The sequence below is a fragment of the Hylobates moloch genome, unplaced genomic scaffold, assembly GCF_009828535.3.
Source record: "Hylobates moloch isolate HMO894 unplaced genomic scaffold, HMol_V3 SCAFFOLD_6, whole genome shotgun sequence".
In the NCBI taxonomy this organism is placed as follows: Eukaryota; Metazoa; Chordata; class Mammalia; order Primates; family Hylobatidae; genus Hylobates; species Hylobates moloch.
In genome coordinates, this window is record NW_026652281.1 from 26193221 (window position 1) to 26213072 (window position 19852).

Sequence of the window (19852 nt, forward strand, 5' to 3'; positions counted from 1 at the left end):
GGAATGTTTTATGTTCAATTTATCACATTCATTTTAATGATGACTTTGAATTTATTGCAAGTGACCATGGCTTTCTATTTACAACCATAGTGACATGAAGTTTCTTTTAAAAACAAATATGTTTGAAAGTCAGGTGTTTTAGAAAAATATATTAAATAAACATAGTACAGGTGCAATACAGGTAAAGCAAAAATAACAGAGGTAGACTTGGGATATAACACATGTTGTGGAAATGATACTTAAATTACTAGATTTGTGAAACTTTGGCTTCCAGGATAATAGCTGAATTCTTTAGCATGGTATGTAGCAGCTCTTGTATTTGTTTTCTAATTTACCTTATCATCTCAGCACTCGTGATTCCCAAATCACTAATTTTTCCCTGCAGCTCCACTGCTAAATTCATCCTTTCTGGATATACCATACTCTCCCTTCATTTAAGCTTATTCTTACTTTCCTACAATGCTCTTGGCTGTCTTCTCTGCCTGAGACTCAGGCTCATCTCACAAGATTACACTCAGGGGTTACCTCCTTTGTGCAGTTCCTGTGACTCTCCCAGGGAATAATTGCTCCTTGCTTCCTAGTGCCCTGATAATACCTGCACATACCTAGAGTTGGGCATTTTCGAAATTCTGTTACAACTATTCACTCATATACCTGTTTCACCTTCCCTCCTGAGAACCCCTCAAGGGCAAAGATAGCCTGAGAACCAACTTGTGTTTATAAGCAGCCCTTTGTCTAGCACAGTGCCTTGAAGATACTAGGGACCAATGACTTAATCTTTCAATGAATGGATGAATGAATAAAAGGGGAGGTGCGGAGGGAAGGAGGAAGCGGGACGGTAGAAAGGAAGAATGGAAGGAAGAAAGGAGAGAAGGAAGGAAGGAGGAAGGAGGGAAGGAAGATGCCAAAACCAAAGAAAAGTATAGTATATAAATTTGAGTTCTGACACAATGAAGTCACCTTGCCACATTTTGGGCACACTAATTGTGCCAAATATTTCAAAGATAGTGTTAGTAAGCTCTTGAAATGTTTAGACAAGATGTGCTGCATATTAAAACACTTTCATCTATTTCCTACAAAACATTCCTCAGTTTCCTCATCTGTAAAATGAAGGGGTTAGACTAGATGATTGCTAAAACCTGATCCACCCCTAAATTTCTATGACTGTACGGAATGTCTGCAAATAACAGAGCTCTTTATTCTGAATGACTCACTATGAAACACTGTAATTTCTCTGGATCTATGTCTTTCACCAGATCCTCACAAATTTATAATTATGAGGCTATGCTGATTGCTGACACAGAGCAACTCTTTGGCTCCTAAGACTGATAAATTAGTATTTTCTTAGGAAGATAATGGACAGTTTGCTGTTGCAACAGTGGATTCAATTTTCAGGACCAAACGTCAATGCTGGCTCCCAAAATGCCTATTTATTTTACCTCTAAATAGAAAGTTACGTGTCCATATTAGAAAATTAGCTTGAGACATCAAGAATAGAAAGAAAAGGGGTATGATTTAGGACAAAGTAGTGTTCCTCTACTGTTTTTCATTATAAGTTAAATGCATTTTACTTTCCATGAGGAATAAAGTTGTCACCTTTAGCTATAATTGCCTTCAAATGTACACAACAATATACCTCACATCCATAGCTACTGGAAACCTAGGCACCTTCAAGGACATACTTTTGAAATTCTCCAACATTCCATTTCCTTCCATTTTCACAGAAAAAGGAGGGGCATTATGAACGATTGGGAGTATTAATGCTAGAGTCAGGAGTTTGGTTAGTCCTAGGTAAGCTGAAGTCTGTACTGCACCCACTTACTGCAGACACTTCAGGCTCAGTAAGAAGTGATGACAGGTGGCTTATCCCATGTTCTGACAGTAGGAAGAAGGCACGGAGTCTGAGTGAGGACGACTTGCTGGGTGCTCTTCTGTGCTGTCCTGAGAGATGAGACCATGACCTGATCAAAGTTAAGGCTGAGTCAACTCTGGATTTGGAGAATTGTGATGGGGCACTGTATTGGGAAGAGCAAAAGTGTGTGTGAGGAACGAGTGTTTCTGGGATGTTACCTTCTGGCTGCTTGCTCATCCTTTTCATTGATGCTACAGACCCTCTAGTAAGGGTAATGTGAGGCTGAGGAAGGAGGACAGAAGGCTTGTTTATTATAGAAATGCCAGCCAACGATCTATCCACATTAGGGCATTAAAACACTGTGGGGAAAGTGTCATTGATTTGGATTCTAAACTTTCTGTCTTTAAGTGGCTACTGATATCAAGCAGCTGTCATTGAATGTGTCTGATTCATGTTTTATTATTCCCAGCTCTGCCCAGAATTGTCAAGACCTGCTCACATAACTTTGTACTCTATTTGCACCCATTTCTTTGTTTTGTGACAAATCATTGAAATACTCAAGCCCTACTACCCTGGATAGAAAAGATACTTCACCAAAGAGGCATATTCCATCACGAAATCAGACTCAATATTTTGACAACTTTAAACCTTTGGGCTTCAAAAGTACAGTTTCCATAGAACAGCAACTAGTGGGGTGAAGAAAGTTACGAGGTCTTCGCATTATTGTGTCATCTACAAAGTATGCTGACCTTCACTTTGACATGAGCAAACCCTCGGGAGTGGATTAAGTTTTGTGTTCATTCCAGGCCCGTTTACCAGGTTTCCTTTCCTTCTTTCCCTCCCTCTCTTGAAGAAATGTAGGGAGAGGAGATACATTTCAAGGGACAGTGAAAGGCTCACCATTGGAGATGCTCTGGAAGAGGGCTCAGTGTGAGCAGGCTCAGTGTGGCTTCTGGCCGTGCAGCACACACACATTTTAACTGAAGGTGGCGATGTTTTACAGGGCTGATCTACCGTCAAGGACAAAGGGCTCTGAGTTACTGCTCCTCGGTAAGAGAGAACAGGAGGCTGACAGCACAGGCTGAAAAATCCCTACTCTCTTCTCTCCATTTCCAATTGACAACTTCCAAAATGCCTGCTGATTTTACTTCTAAATATGGACTATGCGTCCACATTAGAAAATTATCTTTAGACACCAAGACAACAAAGAAAATGGGGTATGTCTTTAGGGTATAAGAGTATTCCCTTCTTGTTTTACTGTTGCTAAAACTTAAATGCATTCCATTTTCCACAAGAAACAAAGTGGTGAGTCTGTGAAAACTGGACTTATTTTAAGAAGGACACACTTTAAGGAGAGGAGAAATGGAAGACCCAGTGCTGGCCTGCAGCCTATTCTTCCTCTTGGCAGGTCTGTGGGTCTGTCCATGCAAGCTCCTACCATGGCCTGAACTCTCAGCTACAAGACTGGAGAGAGAACAGGCAGGTGCAGTGGCAAACAAAGTGGGAGGAAGAGCGGAAAGTGGCTCGCCCTGGGATTAATGAATGGCAGAGCTGCTGCACCTCCCTCTTCAGGTGCAGGTCACGATACACTTCAAAAGTATTACTATAAAGAGTGAAAGAAAGAGTTAAATGTATTTTAAGAATTCACAAAGCAGTATTTATTTGGAATTTTCCTAAAATGTCCTCCACTTAATACTTTAAAATTGCCGATACATTTGTGTAAGCTTTTTTATGTTTCTGAGTACAAGGCAAGTGTATGATTTCATTAGAGATTTCCACAACTCTGGAGGATGGAAAGGCAGTTCTTATGTATTCTCACTTGGAAATAAATGAGAACTCAGAGAATTTTAAGTATAATGTGGAAAATGACATAGCATGCTGACTTCTCAACTAGGACCAAGGTTCTCTGACTCTAACTTTCTTTCCATAACACTGGAGGACTGCCTTATTGAAATTAAATTATTCCCTAAAGATATAATTCACATTTTTCTCTATTTGGGTCACATATATGCAATGGAATCCCAGAAATCAGTGGTCGTACTCATTTCAGATTCACTCTAACCTAAATCCAACACTGTGTTGTCTGTCTAAATTTTGGTAACCATTTACTAGGAACCTTCTGTGTGGGAACAAAGTCAGAAAAATAATTGATGGCTGGGCAAGGTGGCTCACGCTAGTAATCCCAGCACTTTGGGAGGCTAAGGTGGGTGGATCACTTGAGGTCAGGAGTTCATGACCAGCCTGGCCAACATGGTGAAACCCCATCTCTATTAAAAACACAAAAATTAGCCAGGCATGGTGGTGCACGCCTGTAATCCCAGCTACTCAGGAGGCTGAGGCAGGAGAATCGCTTGAACGTGGGAGACGGAGGTTGCAGTGAGCTGAGATTGTGCCATTGCACTCCAGCCTGGGCAACAGAGCAAGACTGTCTCAAAAAAAAAAAAAAAAAAAAGGAAAAATAATTTTTAATGACTTTTCTTGGCTGGGCGCACTGGCTCAGACCTGTAATCTCAGTGCTTTGGGAGGTTGAGGTGGGAAGACTGCCTAAAGTCAGAAATTTGAGACCAGCCTGAGTAACACTGAGATCCTCATCTCTACAAAGAATTAAAAAATTAGCCAGGCATGGTGGCTTGCTGCTGTAGTTTCATCTACTAGGGAAGCTGAGGCAGGAGGACTGCTTGAGTCCAGGAGTTGGAGGCTGTGGTGAGCTATGATTTTACCAATTCACTTCAGCTGGGGCGAAAGAGTGAGACCCTGTCTATAAAAAAACAAACAAAAAAATCCCCCAAACTTTCTTAAAAGCAGTTGAGTGGAAGGGTTTCCTTTGTCTTTATTTTTAGCAGCATTAGCCTAAATTTAGTCATTTTATCAATGAGAATCTGTTCTTACAGCTGCTAATTCCTTCAACTGGCTAAGGGTGGTGATCCTTTTTTTTCTTTTTTCTTTTTTTTAACTTAGTAAGCAAGAAAAGCAGGAATACAAAGCATGGTCAGAGTGTTAAAGCAACTGGTAATTGGCAGAATGCTATAGTACTCTTATACGGTTCATTCATTTGACAAATATATATTGAATGTCTCTATGCACATGTCACTAGGGGTGCAGGAGTGAATGAAATAGACATAATCCTGCTCAGACAATGATGCAAGTACACAGATAAATAAAAAAATTACTAAATGCAAACTGCTTTGAAGAAACAAGGAGGGGACTGGAATAGAAAACAGATGAGAACCTTATCAAGGAGGTGACATTTAAGCTAAGATCTGGAGGATGAGAATAAGCCAATTACATGAGAAACTGGGAGACAACGTAAGAGGAAAGACAATTTTATGAAGATCTGAGTAGGCAGAAGGAAGCACATCTGCAAGTTTCTAAAGCAGAGAGAATCTGGCAGGTTCTGTAACTGTCATTGCTAGATCAGAGTGGGTCAGAGTCAAAGAAAGCAAAGTTGAAGCTGGGGGAGGTTATCAGGGACCAACCCAATTGGGGGTTTTATTGGCCATAACAAAGAGTTTGTTTTTTATTTTAACTGAAATACGGTATTTCTGAGGGGTTTTACAGAGAAGTATTGTCTTCAGATGGCAGAAGGGGAGAGGGAGCTCTCAGCAGCTGCTTTGGTAAGACACTAATTCCATTTATGAGGGCTCCATCCTCTTGACCTAATCACTTCTCCAAAGATCCCACCTCCAGATACCATCATCTTGAGAGACAGGTTTCAACACACAAATTCTGGAGGGACACAAACATTTAGTTTATAGCATGGGGATATACTTTGAGCACAGAGACTCAAGACCTGGTGATGAATTGATGTGGGACATCAGGGAAAGCAAGAAATCTGGCTTCAGCGCCTGATGAGATGTTTCAGTCAGCAGAGTGCAGCTCACTGAGGAGATGGTCTGAGGAGGAACACATCAGGCAGGGAAATTCAAGACTTTCTCTTTAGAATTCCATGAGACATCTAATGTAGACATTGAGTGGGCCATTAAATAGGAGGCTGGAGTGTGGCGGGGATTCACAGCAGCATGTAGATGGTGTTTGAAGCTTTAAGCATGTATGAGAGACCAACTGAGAGGCTGAGAGGGCAGAGCGAGGGTCCTATTAAATATTTAGTCCCACTTGACTATTGAAAGGTCAAATTGAGAGGGAGGAGGAGTTGCAAAGGAAGACTAAGAGGATGTCAGAGTGTTAGGAGAAAAATGAGGAGAGAGGTGGTCTCACAAAGCCAAGAGAGGTGACCGTTTCCAGAAAGGAGGGGACTATTGTCTCAACTAATGCTGACAGGCCAAGAAAGATGAGAATAGCAAAGTGTCAGTGCATTTGACAGCATGGAAGCCGTGACCTTCCCTAGAGGGATGGAAATCATACTAGGGATGTTTAAGGTAAATAGGAAGTTGGGGACAGGGGAGGGAGTTTCCCATGACTTTTTAAAGCAGGTTGGCACTAAATGGAGGGTTGGCAAGGAGGAGCACAGAAACAGGATGGGAGCTTCTAGAGGTGGTTTGTTTGTTTTTTAAGATGGAGGTGATCACCTAAGGAGGTGATCTTGGAGGTGGAGGGAGGAAAGCAATAATATCTCATGTGAAGGAACACTGCACATTTGAAGAACTGAAGGAGGCTCCTTGATGTGACTGGCAGGCAGGAGGCATGCGAGGAAGCCTGCTGGTCCAAGAGAAGATCACTCTGGCCTTGAAGGCCACAAGAGAGAGTTTCCCACTGCATATCTTGAGAACCATCCTGGGAAACCATTGCCTGGTTTGATAAGACTTGCATTTTTGAAAAGATCACTGTGCCTCACTAAAAACAATGGGCTGGTATCTAGGTGGCCCAGGTCAGTGCTTCTCAAACTTGAATGTGCATAAATGAATACCCTGGGGATTGAGCTTGTTAAAACGCAGATTTTGATTCAGGAATCTGGGGCAAGCCTGAGAGTCTGCATTTCTCACAACCTACTGGGTGATGCTGACGCTAACAGTGCTGGGGTGGGTCCTGGATCATACGGTGAGATGCAAGGGCCATTTGAAAAGCAAATGCCACAGAAGGGTCAGGACTTATGCAAGAGGACCCTTCAACTATGAGATTCTAGGAGTTTGTATCTATTACTTGTGTTTACTTTATGACTTTTTTTTTGAGGGAAGAGTCAGAGCAAAGGAGATACGTGGATAAAAAGGGGTGATCTGAAATGGGAAGATAGAGCCCATTTAATATTGACAGACAAAAGCAAAAGGATATGCTTTCAGGAACAACTGGGGTGCTGTCAGAGATGCTATGACAGAAGCTCCTAAACTAGAAATGTCCCTCAACACACACTCATACTTTTGCCTTTAAAAAGTATGGGAAGATGGGACGGGAGAAACTGCTATTCCTGTGACAGGATGGGGACTTGTGAGAAGGAAGTCACTGCAAAGCCAGACAAAGTCAAAGGCACTCGGCCGTGTATCCATTTGTCCTTGTCCCTGTGCTTCAGTTCTTTCCCTGCCTGCCTAAAGGATGTCCCTCTCTGGACTTCCCATTTTTCATCCTGTTTTACTGCAGATTTCCTTTAATTCATTTCTACCAACAGGCGGTTTCTTTACTTACCAGTTTGGGCAGTGGAAGATATGTTTCTTTGAGTCCAGTAAAAATAAACCAAAACGCAAGAGAGAAGACTGTGAGTTTCTACCCCTAAGTTTTCTTTTCCTCAAATACTGTCTTGTTCCTTTCTTAATTCCACTGCTATGAACCTCGTAGAAAATCAGTTTGCTGTGCTACTTAACATTTATGGTTAAGCAAAGAAAAGAAATGTTCCAGTCAAGAGAAAAAGGGGCAAAGATGCGATGTGTTTAAGCTCTGCTATCTTCGGCCCTTTTAATTATTTTCTTTTTTTGTTTGTTTTTTTGAGACGGAGTCTCGCTGTCACCCAGGCTGGAGTGCAGTGGCACGATCTTGGCTCACCGCAACTTCCGCCTCCCAGGCTCAAGCAATTTTCCTGCCTCAGCCTCCCGAGCACCTGGGATTACAGGGGTGTGCCACTGCCACCCAGCTAATTTTTGTGTTTTTAGTGGAGACAGGGTTTCACCATGTTGGCCAGGCTGGTCTTGAACTCCTGACCTCAAATGATCCACCTGCCTCGGTCTCCCAAAGTGCCGGGATTACAGGTATGAGCCACCATACCCAGCCCCTTTTATTATTTTCAATACCACCAGAATTTTAACTTTTCTCTCACCCCCTGCCCCAATATTTATGAACATTGACCTACATCCTTCCTCTCAGAAACATAAATGAAGGGTTAATAGGTTAAAGGGGTTAAAGGTAGAGATGATCTCTCCTTTTCCACAGAGGGGGCAGCTCAGCTTTCATGGGTAAGTTCTGTGGTCCATTCAAAATGATGGCCATGAACATTCTGGAGCAACAGAAAAAGCAGCAAAAATTGTCCTCATATTGTGATTACAACGATACATACAAATATGCCTCAGGGGGAAAAATACTCAAAAGAAGTGCAGTAATTTTGTTTTGGTGGCAAGGTTAAGTTCTTTAAAAATAATGGATTATATCACCTTTATATTTTGTTAAACAATAAAAATAATTGTTTTATTTGATAAACAATCTCATCTAGATGTCTTATTATCTGTACATTTTTACTCTAGTTAAAGAAACATTTCTTTGTCATAAATGTTAGGTTCCTTGCTGCATCAGGTTGAAGTGTTCATTTTCTTGATTGAGATCTTAGAAAATGTGTTTCTCTGCTCTTTGGAGTCCAGTTTACATTACATCCTGTGAAATGGACTAATCAGCAAGCTTTTCCATTCAAAATGCCATATCAACCTTTACTTTCAAGCTTTTAGCATTAAACCTTAACAAATATTGAAAACAGAAGGTTTATATATTTAGCATCACCAACTATGTCATAACAGCATCTACAGGACAAATTTCATGTCAATTTATTATTTTAGGTGCTGGCTTAAATCCCTTTTATCTTAGAACATCACATATTTTATCTATGTAGCTTTAGGGTTTGTCACAAAATTTGCATGCACAGGGTTCAAAAATATAGCAAATTTGTAAATGTACTACCTGCATGACTTTAATGCCAGACACCAAGTTTAAAAAGTACTGTTTCCTTTACTCATTGTCATACAAGTAACACTTTATATTATTTAGGCATAAAATTTTTTTCAGAATCCATTCTCAGACACATTACAGGGTCATTTATTACTGTTACATAACTGAACTTTCTAAACCCAGCATATCTAAGTTTTCAGATGTGAAGCAGTATCAATATTTATCTGCCTTCTTTCATAAGAAAATTATACAATGAGTTTAGCAGATACAGATTTTGAGGGAATCACATTTAAAGCAGCATGAATTGAAACAAATGTGTATTTGAATGTCCAATTAATTTTTAAAAACTCTAAATCAATGAAACTGAATATGTTTTGATTTGAACACCATATGTCACCATAATGTATTTTTGGTCCTCATTTGGAGAAAACCATAGAGAAGAATTAACATTCACTGCCTTGTGCTGTCTTCTTTTCCACGAGTAGCAGATATTAAGCAGAGAATGCATGCAAAAGTTTCACAAATAACTTCCTTTTTAGGTGCATTTTTTTTTTTTTAACACATAACTTCCTTTGCTGCTAATTCTTGCCCCAAACTAGTTGCTACACATGGTTCTCTGGAATACATTACTCCTCAATTAAGTCAGCTTGCCCACGAGGGTCTGGAGACTGTAGAGCAAGTTTCACATCCACTTGCTAGCTCTAGAACTTTGTGCACATTATTTACCCTCTGTGAGCCTCAGTTTCCTCATCAATAAAATAGGCACAGGAATGCTTCTCCCTCTGATAATTATTTTGAGGATAAATATGCTGCTTACAGAGGACTGGCACAATGCCTGGTACACTGCTGGCTTATGAAACAACTCAGAAACCTCAACAGCACCTGTGCATCTCCACGCGCAGGCGGTTCATTCTCAGGCTTCCCACTCCTAGTTTTTTGCTTCCTTCCCACCTTGTGGCATCTCCAATTCCCTTGCACTTCCTTTCTTTCTAAACCACTTTTCTCACAAAAATTTGAAACAGTCCTACTGCAGTGTAATTGATGGAGAATAGTTTAAAATATTATTCCTGTTAGGGGAAAACATAGACTTCAATAGGAATCAAAGCTTCTAGCTAAAGAAAGGGCACTCCTAAGGAGGATTTGTGGGCATTGGTGAGCCAGGGGAAGGTGCAAAGAGATGACTTCCAGGCCTCTGACAACATTGCCATTTTCCATTCTTGGAGCCCACCACTAAAGCCGCAGGGATGAAATGAGGTGAGCCCTAGGCTGCATGTCTCACAGAGGGGCTTCCAAAGGCCACAAACACGGTTCGTTTTACACTCCAGCACCTCTGAGGACACTCAGGAAGCAGGCAGAATGGACGGCCCTACTTGGGAAAGCAGAAAAGATACGTGGGAAACCCAGGGGACTGTTCTGTGGGGCTGACAGGTTTCCGAGCAGACCACATGTGGAGGAACCTCTGGTTTGGTTCTGGGCGCTCCGTTTTAAGAGGGATGCTGGTAACTGTACTGTATCCACAGGAGAGTGAAAAGAATAAGCAGCACACACTCAGAACTGTGGAAGGAAATGTTCACCTGGAGAAGACAGGCCCAAGAGTGACTGCTGTCTCCACACACCGAGTGGCACTCTTGGCCATGAGGGACTATCCTTTTCTGTGGTTCCAAAGGAAGAACCGGGATCAATGAGTGGAAATTCAACGGACACTGACTTTGGGCAGGTAAGCATTAACCTTTATGGATGGGCTGCCTCGTGAGATTGTGCTCTCCCTGTTGCTAAATTGATGAAGTACAGGCTACATGACCCTGTGGTTGGGATAAGGAGGATTACCTTCAAAGATCTGATTGGCTTTGGACTACCTATTTTTTTTCCTTTTTTGCCTTTAAGAAAACTTTTTATTTGTGTATAACACTTATATTTTTCACTTTTAAATAAACATATACAATAGTTGCAAAAACGAAAACAATACAAAAAATAGCTGTACACCTTTTATCCACATTCATCAGTCGTCAGCATTTTACCCATTTGCTTTATTATTTATACTTTCTCACTTGCTCTTTCTCGCAGACTAGATGTTTTTGAAAGTCCTTTCTCTTAGTGAGAGTTATGATTCTACATGCTGAGGCTTCTTTCCAGGTCATAAGATTTTAGAAAAATTGGAATCCTGCTGGCATTGCTCTTCACTGCACTAAGCATAAAATCTGAACTCCCCAAGGAGTCTGACCCTGATCATCTCTCTGCCTTCATCTCCTACTGCTCCTCATTCTGATCACCATGCTGCAGCTACATTGGTTTTCTCTTCCTCATACCTGCTAAGCTCATTCCTGGCTTAGGCACTTTGCAATTACTAGTTCCTCTGCCTTCAACACTCTTTGCTGGTTTTCTCATGGCTGGGGCCTTCTAATATTCCCTGATGCCCTAAGACCTCCCTCCCTCCCCAGCTTCTAAAAATTACCAGTCTCTCATGTTGCCTTTTCTCACTATCTGTGGTGACCTTGTTTATCTGTTTGCTTGCCTTTTGGCTGTCACTCCCAGTAGAATGTAAGCTTCGTGAGCACAGAGGCCTTGTCTGTCTTGTTCTTTACCATGTCCTCAGTACCTGGGCCAGAGGACACTCAACACATATTTGTTGAATAAATAAATAAATAAGAGAGTAAATGAGAGCATCTGGTCAAAGACATAATATGTACAAGGATAGATGTTAACATTTGACAACCTATACAAAATAGCAAGTGTGTACTATTCTAGAAAGGTAAAGAGAAATGTCTTTGTCTCATGGGGTATCATATTAGTCTATTCTGGCACTGCTATAAAGAAATACCCGAGATTGGGTAATTTATAAAGAAAGGAGGTTTAATTGGCTCATGATTCTGCAGGCTGTACAGGAAGCATAATGGCTTCTGCTTCTGCGACGGCCTCAGGAAGCTTCCAATTATGGCAGACAGCAAAGGGGGAATGAGGCATCTCACGTGGTAGGTGCAGGAGCAGAGACAGAGTAGGGGAGGTACTACAAACTTTTAAATAACCAGATCTCATGAGAACTCACTCACTGTCACAAGGATGGTACCAAGGAGATGGCTCTAAACCATTCGTGAGAAATCCACCCTCATGATCCAGTCACCTTCCACCAGTCCCCGCCTCCCACATTAGGGTTTACCATTCAACATGAGGTTTGGGTGGGAACACAGATCCAAATCATATCAGGTATACTGTAAGTGACAGACAGTTGAGGAGGTTTCCCCTGAGAGTGCCCCATCCCAAAGAAGATGTGGACTTTTCTCAGAAGCCAAAGTGCATTCTGCTGCATCTGTTTGAAAGATAGAAATTTGCTAGCTTTCCTGGAGCAAAGTTCTTATACGTGGCTGATTTACAAGAAAGACAGGGTGAGGAGGGTTATTTCTACATCTGGATGCCTATGGAACTGATTGAGAATGCCTCAATTCCTTAGGAAACCAGCTCCGAAAACTTCACCACGTTGAGATTTCTTTCAGAGGGGCCCATGGATAATTCTACAGTGATGCTGTGGGCAGACATATTTTTCCTTGGGTTCCTTTTTCTAGGATCACTCTCGATCTATCAGAATGCAGTTTCCCAGCCTCCAAATGGTCCATCAAATTGGAAATGTACATGCAATTCCATTAAGAGGCCTGAGTCTTTCCCTCATAATCCATTTCCTGTCAGGTCTGATTATTACTGATTACATTGAGCACTGCGCCTTTGCTCTGAGTGAAGTTCAAAAGCTTCTAAGTTTGAAACTGGCCTCCTCCTCAACCACAGAAGAAAAGCCTACCATCATTTATTGTAGAGATGACTAGAAATTGTAAGACCTGGAGAGAATGGAATGAACCACCCCTGGGAAAAACAGTTGCTAAAAGTTTCTGTTTATTCACTTAACTTGGTAAGAGTCACCATTTAACAGAGAAAAAATAATTTAAACTTAATCAGGGAAAATGCTGACTTGTAAAGATTTAAAAGGATAATGTCTTAAAAGTAAATTATTACCACTAAGTCAAACTATCTGGAAGGGTAGTATATGTAAGGGATAATATAACAGAAACTGGAAGTAGACTTCTTGGGGTTTGAATCCCAGCTCTGTAACTTGATTGCTGTGTGACTCTGGGTAAGATATTTAACTTCTCATCTCTGTTCCTCAGTTTGCCCATCTATAATATAAACATCCTAATAGTCCTTAGCTCAAAAGTATTTTAGGATTAATGGGATTAATGGAAGTAGAGTGCTTACAGCAGTACCCAGCACATTAAGCACTAATAAAGTATTTGCTATTTTTTCTTCTCTCTTATTCCCTACATCCAATTAAACATAAAAGAAAATCTTGTGTCTGCAAAGTAACCTTTTGATACATCACCTAATTTTGATCCTGAGGACAGCTGGGCAACATTAGTACATGTTTCTTCTCTATTTTGTAGATAACCAGTCACAGATTCAAGGTCATTTAGCTGATAAGTGCCTGAACTCTAACTCAAACCTAGGCCTGGTGACTCTGAGCTTGGCAGCCTCTCCACTGCAGTCAGCTGCCCGTGTCATTGATCATAGTCACTGGTTCAAGTTTGAAATGGGCACTGCCTTTTAAGAAGACACATCCTTATAAGACTTATCGCCAAGAGCCTCTATTAAATCCTATATGAACTTGTATGTTTTTGAAATAAAAAATAAGTGAAGGTAAGTAAAAGCTTTTATTTGAACTGAAAACTATCTTCTGTGATGTTTCTGACCCAAACATTGAAGCATTACTTTCACTCACACACACAAAAAAACACCGAGATAAACAAATCTAGAAAGACTAATTATTTTTCCCGTCTCTCCTAAGCAAAATGTCAAAGGAAAACAAACAGTCCAGCGGAAAAGTAAATTAGCTTTGTAAAAATCCTTTCCATTAGAAAGGCCTAGAATTCTAGTACCTGTATAGGTAAGGCACATTTATTTATTTTTAAACACAATACACATAATTTGAGGATTATCTGGTTCTCAGGATTCTAGTGACTATCAGAGGAGGTCCAGCTTTGGGAAGGTTAATGGTGATGCCATAGAGTAATTACTTGGAAAAATAATAAACATCATTTCATAGTTTAATACCATGGTATCACTCCCATCAATACCCTTTTTTATTTTCATTTTTGCCCATTATAGAAGGAAAAGAAGAGGAGCTTAATTTGATTTACAGAGGGAAAACAACTCAGAATGTACTTTTTTATTCTTGGGGGTTGGGGGTGTAAAGAGAAAAGGTCGACCAGCTGGTTTTCATCTATATGCCATAATTCTCTGTTTAGTTTACACTATTAAACTCCAAAGCCTTTGCTTTAATCTTAACTGTTACAGTATGCCTTATTGCAGATTCTATCATGTCGCATCTCTGATAGGGTTTCCGACTTTGGCAAAGCACCATCCCCCAAGCTGGTCCTTGCCATATGGGTAGTAAATGCATCCAACATTTTTTCATTGGCGCCTGCATCATTATGTTTTGTCACCAATGGTTTCTCGGGTTTTCAGTAAATTGCTGCATATACTGTGGTTTGGAGATGCCGAGATGATCTCCTATATTTATTTATCTGTATACAGCTGAGTCCTCATTAGGGCCTCCCTGTCCTGCTATCCTCTTTCAGATGACCTAACATCTGTTTGTTGAAGGCAGGGCATGAGATGGGGGGTGGTGTAAGTGGAGAAGCCGTAAAGAGAAAAGAAAACAGAAAGCAGGGGGGACCAGTGTGAGGAAAAAACAGCTTTCCAGGAGGCATTAACACTGAGTCAGGATAAGGAGAAGAGGGGAGGAGCAAAACCTACCAGATCTGTCTTCATTTTGCGTATCACATCTTCGGCACAGTTCTGGGATCGTCTTGAGTGATGTGACTGAATACTGAATGGGAAGCCAGAGAAGAGAGGGCATAAAATAGTTTAAAATGCAAGCATTCACTCAGATGGGCCAGAAAAACAAAACACAATAAGTGATACTTGGGCACAACATGTATATTCAGAAAATTTATCTCATTTTACCCTAAATGAGCTGCGTGGTGATCTGGCAGCATCCTAAGATCTACCTGCAGCATATAACCACAGGCAGTTTAAAAAGAGGGCAGGACACCCCTTCTTTAACAAAAAAAGGTGGGGTGTAGCCAGCAGACACTCTCTCCCACTTCTGCTACTTGTGGAAGATGGAAGAACTGTCTGACCCTAAGAGTTTCAAGAAGATGGCCTTAATAATTGCATTCTGAATCCTAAGGGTGAGCTTGTGTATGAAAAGCCAAGTATGGGAGCACCTGGCTTCCTGCAGCATCTGGGGCAGTCAGGACACATGTCTGTGCTGATGCTGACTGGACTATGCAAAAGTTCCTAATGTTGCCACTTGCCACAGATTTTACTGTGTAGCATCCATTATCTCCATGGGAAATACCAGGGTAATGTCATAAAAAGCAAGAGGGGTGTGGTTCTGTGTTTGAAAGCTCATCTCTTTCACATATAGATTAGTTTGAGTGGAAAGAAACCACCCTCCAGGCTCAGTTTCAGCACCCACTCAGAGGCTGGTTTTCAGGATAAATTATGACACAAGGGGGCATACAATTGGAAGAACTAAAACAAATGTAAAATCAATAGCTATGATTTATGAGGACAACATGTGATGCCAATCAGTCTTTCTTTAGAGAAGGGTGTTTTAAAATAAAATAAATAAAATGAAATTGTTCTTTAATCAAAGGCCAGGTCAGGGACTATCTTCAATCACATTCATACTTTAATTCACAAAATGCAGCTCCCTGAGACTATTTTGCTTTTTACCTCTAAGGACAATGTTCTGAAAGTAAATGAGCTTGTATCATAAATGACTTCACCATTGCAAAATTTCGGGGGATTGAAAAAAAGCATTTAATCTAAAAGAAAAATGATCACAGGAAACTCATTAGGATTACTCTAGCATTACAACTGAGGAATGTGTAATTAGGACACATTTATCAGTAAGAAGGTACTTTAGTTAGCTTGACGTCGATAGATGAAGCAAAGCGTCTGCATTGAGACTTCCTTGTGCTTTCCCCAGGATACCAGGACAGCAAGACATAGGGTGGGACCGTTGTAGATACTGTCAGTTTGCCAACCGCATGTCACAAACAAATTAAATTTCCAGTATTTCCAAGTGAAAAGTGAAATCTCAAATGACTAATTAGAGAAATTACCCTTACCTGTCTGATGCAATAAATCCTGTTTATATTGGCCCTGCCTCTGAGACTATAGGTGCTTTAGCAAATCCACCCACAGGCTCAGAGGGAGGGCTGACTGCCTCTTAAACTCAAAATTAACCTGTAAGTATTTTTTTCCTTTCACATTATGTTCTTTGGGGGTCTGGGGTAACACAGGTACACAAGGCATTTTTCTTGGTACTAATAAGGTACCTTATGTTTCTGGCCAAGTATAAGCTCTTGGTAGCTTCTTGAGACCAGCTGGTACAGGTTAGATAATTACACAGTCTATCATTCAATTAAAATTGGGCGTTTTGTTTTGGTTGCCATGTGTCCCATGAAACACCCTTTGGCAAAGTCTCACTCTTTTTTTTTTCTTTTCATCCAAGGCAAGAGTTTAGAAAGAGGAAATTTAAGATGAATTGTGTTTAAATACAGTTAATGAAAAATTCAATAAGGTTTGTTCACTGGGCTTAATGATATATATCTGATTAAAATGGGTGAGCTGCTATCTGTGTTTCGAGGCACATGCTTCCTAACTGCCATCTCCCACCCCAAAGTCAGACGTATCAGAATCTCTGATGCATTCGCTGTAGCTTCAACTTTTCCTATTTGCCCTCAAAGGCCCATAGTGTTCAGTAAGTTTTAATTTGATAAGGTTTACATTTGAGCAGCACCTGGCTGGTGTGGGGACTGAGTCACAGGCGGACACTAGCCTAGGTGAGTCACTGCCACTGCCTCAACCTAAATCACCTGTGGCACTTTGCCTCTCTACCCAGACTCACATAGGAAGTCACTTTGGTGAAGGCATATATTTTCATTCTCTGGTAACAATAACTGTGAAGAAAATATCATTTGCTACTCCTGGGAATAGAAATAAAAAGTACGGCAATCTAAAAAGATGATAGTTTATCCAGAAAAATTGAAGTTTTTGAAAATTTTAAGGGTATATGAACGTCAAATTCAGCAATGACTCCAATCTACATTGTGAACAAGTCCATCATTTTTTATAAAGACACAAGACAAAATCAATTTATGGATCTGTTTCAGTAAGTATAAACATTGCTCCTTGGATGGAAGAAAAGGCTTAAGGGAGTGCTGTGAAGATTGTTAAGCTGTGATGTGAAGAAATGCACAGGAAACACATAACTCACAAAACCAGCATCCAAAAATGTTTTCATATTTGCAAATTTTGGAATGAGCAAATGATCCAAGAAGTCTCCCTTGCAAGTATGCATTGTGCTACCATCTGAGAGCTGAAATGGAGGGCTTCCCAGGCCTTCATCCCAGTTCACAGGACAGATGGCCTTTTATAAGTAACTGTCAGTTCGCCAACATACCTCATTCTCAGGACAATGGCAAGCTCCCAGGGCAGCAACTACTGTCAGTTTGGCCCTATGGGAACCAAAGCCCAATGCATCTTCCCTGTCTGTGTCCTCCAATCCAAGCTTTTGTAGCCTGTTCCCTTGACTCCTATTGTCCTTGGGTGAGAAGGGTGAAGAGGGGGCGTGCAGTTAAGGAAGAAGCATTACATTTTCTATCTCTATACTTTATTCCTATTCTAGAAGTCTTCCAGAGGTTATTCCCAGTGAACATAGACTTTTGATCTAAATTTGTTTTCCAGACTTCTTTTCTACTTCTCTACCATGTCTAAAGCAGAGCTCTGCCAAAGGTTGACCAGCTGCCTCAGCTTCTTCACTGTCCCTGTGCTTCCAAAATTTTGTTTGCCTTCTGTTCCTTTACTCGGGGGTCCCCCATTTGTGCAATGCCCTCTTCTAGCCAGGCAAATGCCACCATTTCACAAGGCAAGGCCAGCTGTGTTCTGCTTCTCCATGAAGCCCTGGCTGATTGCTTTAGCCCTTACTGACTTTTCTCTTTTCTCCCCTTGGTAAGTTTCTACCTTGTCATGTGCTGTGGTGTTTCTTATCTGTAGGTGTTGGCTTCCATAAGCACTTGAGGGAAAGAATGATATTTTTGACTTGTATATGTGCATGGCACACAGGGACTGATTAATCGTTTAACTGAAATAACAAGACATGTGAATATTGACTAATCCCTGGGCATAATATTATAGACATTCAAAGGAGCTCTTTCATGTTTAGGTAGTAAGTGGGACCTTCCTCCAGGCCTTTATACTAACACTAGAATTAATTAGCTTTCCGAAATAAAAATTTGACTAAGGCTCTACACAGCCTATAGGACAAAGACCATATGCCTTAGCATGGCACGTGAAGCCTTCCATGAGCTCAGCCTCATCTCGCATTGTCTACTTCTCTTCTGATTGTGGCAATAACAAATTCTTGGTGGTTGCCATACCCATTGTTTTGCCTGTCTATACCTTTACATATGCTATTCCATCTACCTGAAATGCCATTCTGCTCATTTCACTAGGCAAACTCCTTTTAATTCTTCAAGCTTTGCCTGGGTATCACTTATACAAAATCTTTTCCGACCCCTGCCCCATAAGGAAGTAATGCCAGCTTTCAAAGTGTGGTCTCTGGACCCTATTGTACTTTCTTCTGTACCTTCTAGAAGGTGACCAACACTTTCATGTGGCCTCTCAGTGGTTCAATCCCTTTTTCAACACAACCTAGGATTTGTTATAAATTCACATTTTTGGGCTCCATCCCAGACCTACTGAATCAGGAACTCTGAGGGTGCGGCCCAGCGATCTGTTTTTTCACAAGCCATATGGGTGATTATAATGCACGACGAAGTTGGAGAATCATTGTCCTATATTATTTCCTGATGTTAGGGATATGTCCATTACAGAACTCATCACAGGATGGTTCATCTATATGTTTACCTAACTGCTTTCTCTGCTTCCTGAAGGTGTGGACAATATTTTATTTACCCAAGATACTAGGTACTTATTAAACCAAATTAAATAAATTCCTCTAGATATAAGAACTAATGAGGCAGGCATATAGCTCAGTCCATAATTTTGGTGGCAGTAATAATAATAATGTTAGTAGTTATTATTTACATAGCACTAATCTTAGAAAAATCCATAATTACAAGTCTAGCAATAAGTCATTTTATATTAAAAAATTCTTAATATATTAATAGCATGAATAATGGCTGATGGCTTAACCTTTTGTATAAAAGACAATGGATTTGGAGCCATAAGATCTGGATTGAAGTCCTGGTTCTGACACTTATTAACTCTGTGGTTCTGGACAAATAATTCATTTAATATCTCTGGGGCTCAGTTTCCTTATGTGTAGAACACAGATAATTATATGAGATAACGTAGATGCAGTCATTTTGCAAACTGTAAAGCTCTAGTAAATGTCTGTCTCTTCTCTTTATCCTGTTTTCTAAGTGTGCCCTCAGAGCTTCCCTCCTCATCTTCATTTCTGCCATGACTTTTAGCTCAGTAGATGAAGATATGAGAACTAACGAGGCGGGAAGAGAGGGGTCGAGCTGGGAATAGAAAGGAAAGGAAGTATAACTCAGCCTCTCTCAGTACATTATTTGGCTTCTGTTTGTTCCTTCCTCACTGAAGAGAGTCTGTGGCCCAGGGATGACACTGAAAAGTCAGCTTCAAAAACTTCACGGAGTTGATGTGGTGCAAGATCATCCTATACATCCCAGCCTACGCCAGTCAGTTTTGTCACCATGCCATGCAAAACAGTTGGAGCATGCGTGAGATTCATAATGACAGTGTGTGATTTCTACATTGGGCTACGGGGATCTCTGACCACCCTAGATATTGTTCAGGGCTGAAAAGCTTTGGCCCTTATTCCTGAAAACTGGAGCCAACTAAGCGAATGAGCAGACATTA

General features: G+C 40.8%; 1 protein-coding gene across 16 annotated transcripts in view; it reads right to left on the reverse strand.

The window, feature by feature from the left end:
- SNCAIP (synuclein alpha interacting protein) overlaps positions 1–19852 on the reverse strand; it is a 201732-nt gene that overhangs the window by 45752 nt on the left and 136128 nt on the right. For 8 of the 16 annotated variants that reach the window (XM_058440565.1, XM_058440563.1, XM_058440562.1 and 5 more), the window contains 2 exons: positions 17406–17546; positions 14684–14756 (listed from right to left, as the gene is read on the reverse strand). In XM_058440565.1, the coding sequence (XP_058296548.1) occupies positions 14684–14756; positions 17406–17546 (214 nt within the window). Of the gene's footprint in view, positions 1–14683; positions 14757–17405; positions 17547–19852 lie in introns of those variants that run through there. The other 8 variants (XM_058440569.1, XM_058440568.1, XM_032156572.2 and 5 more) reach the window with 2 other exon arrangements.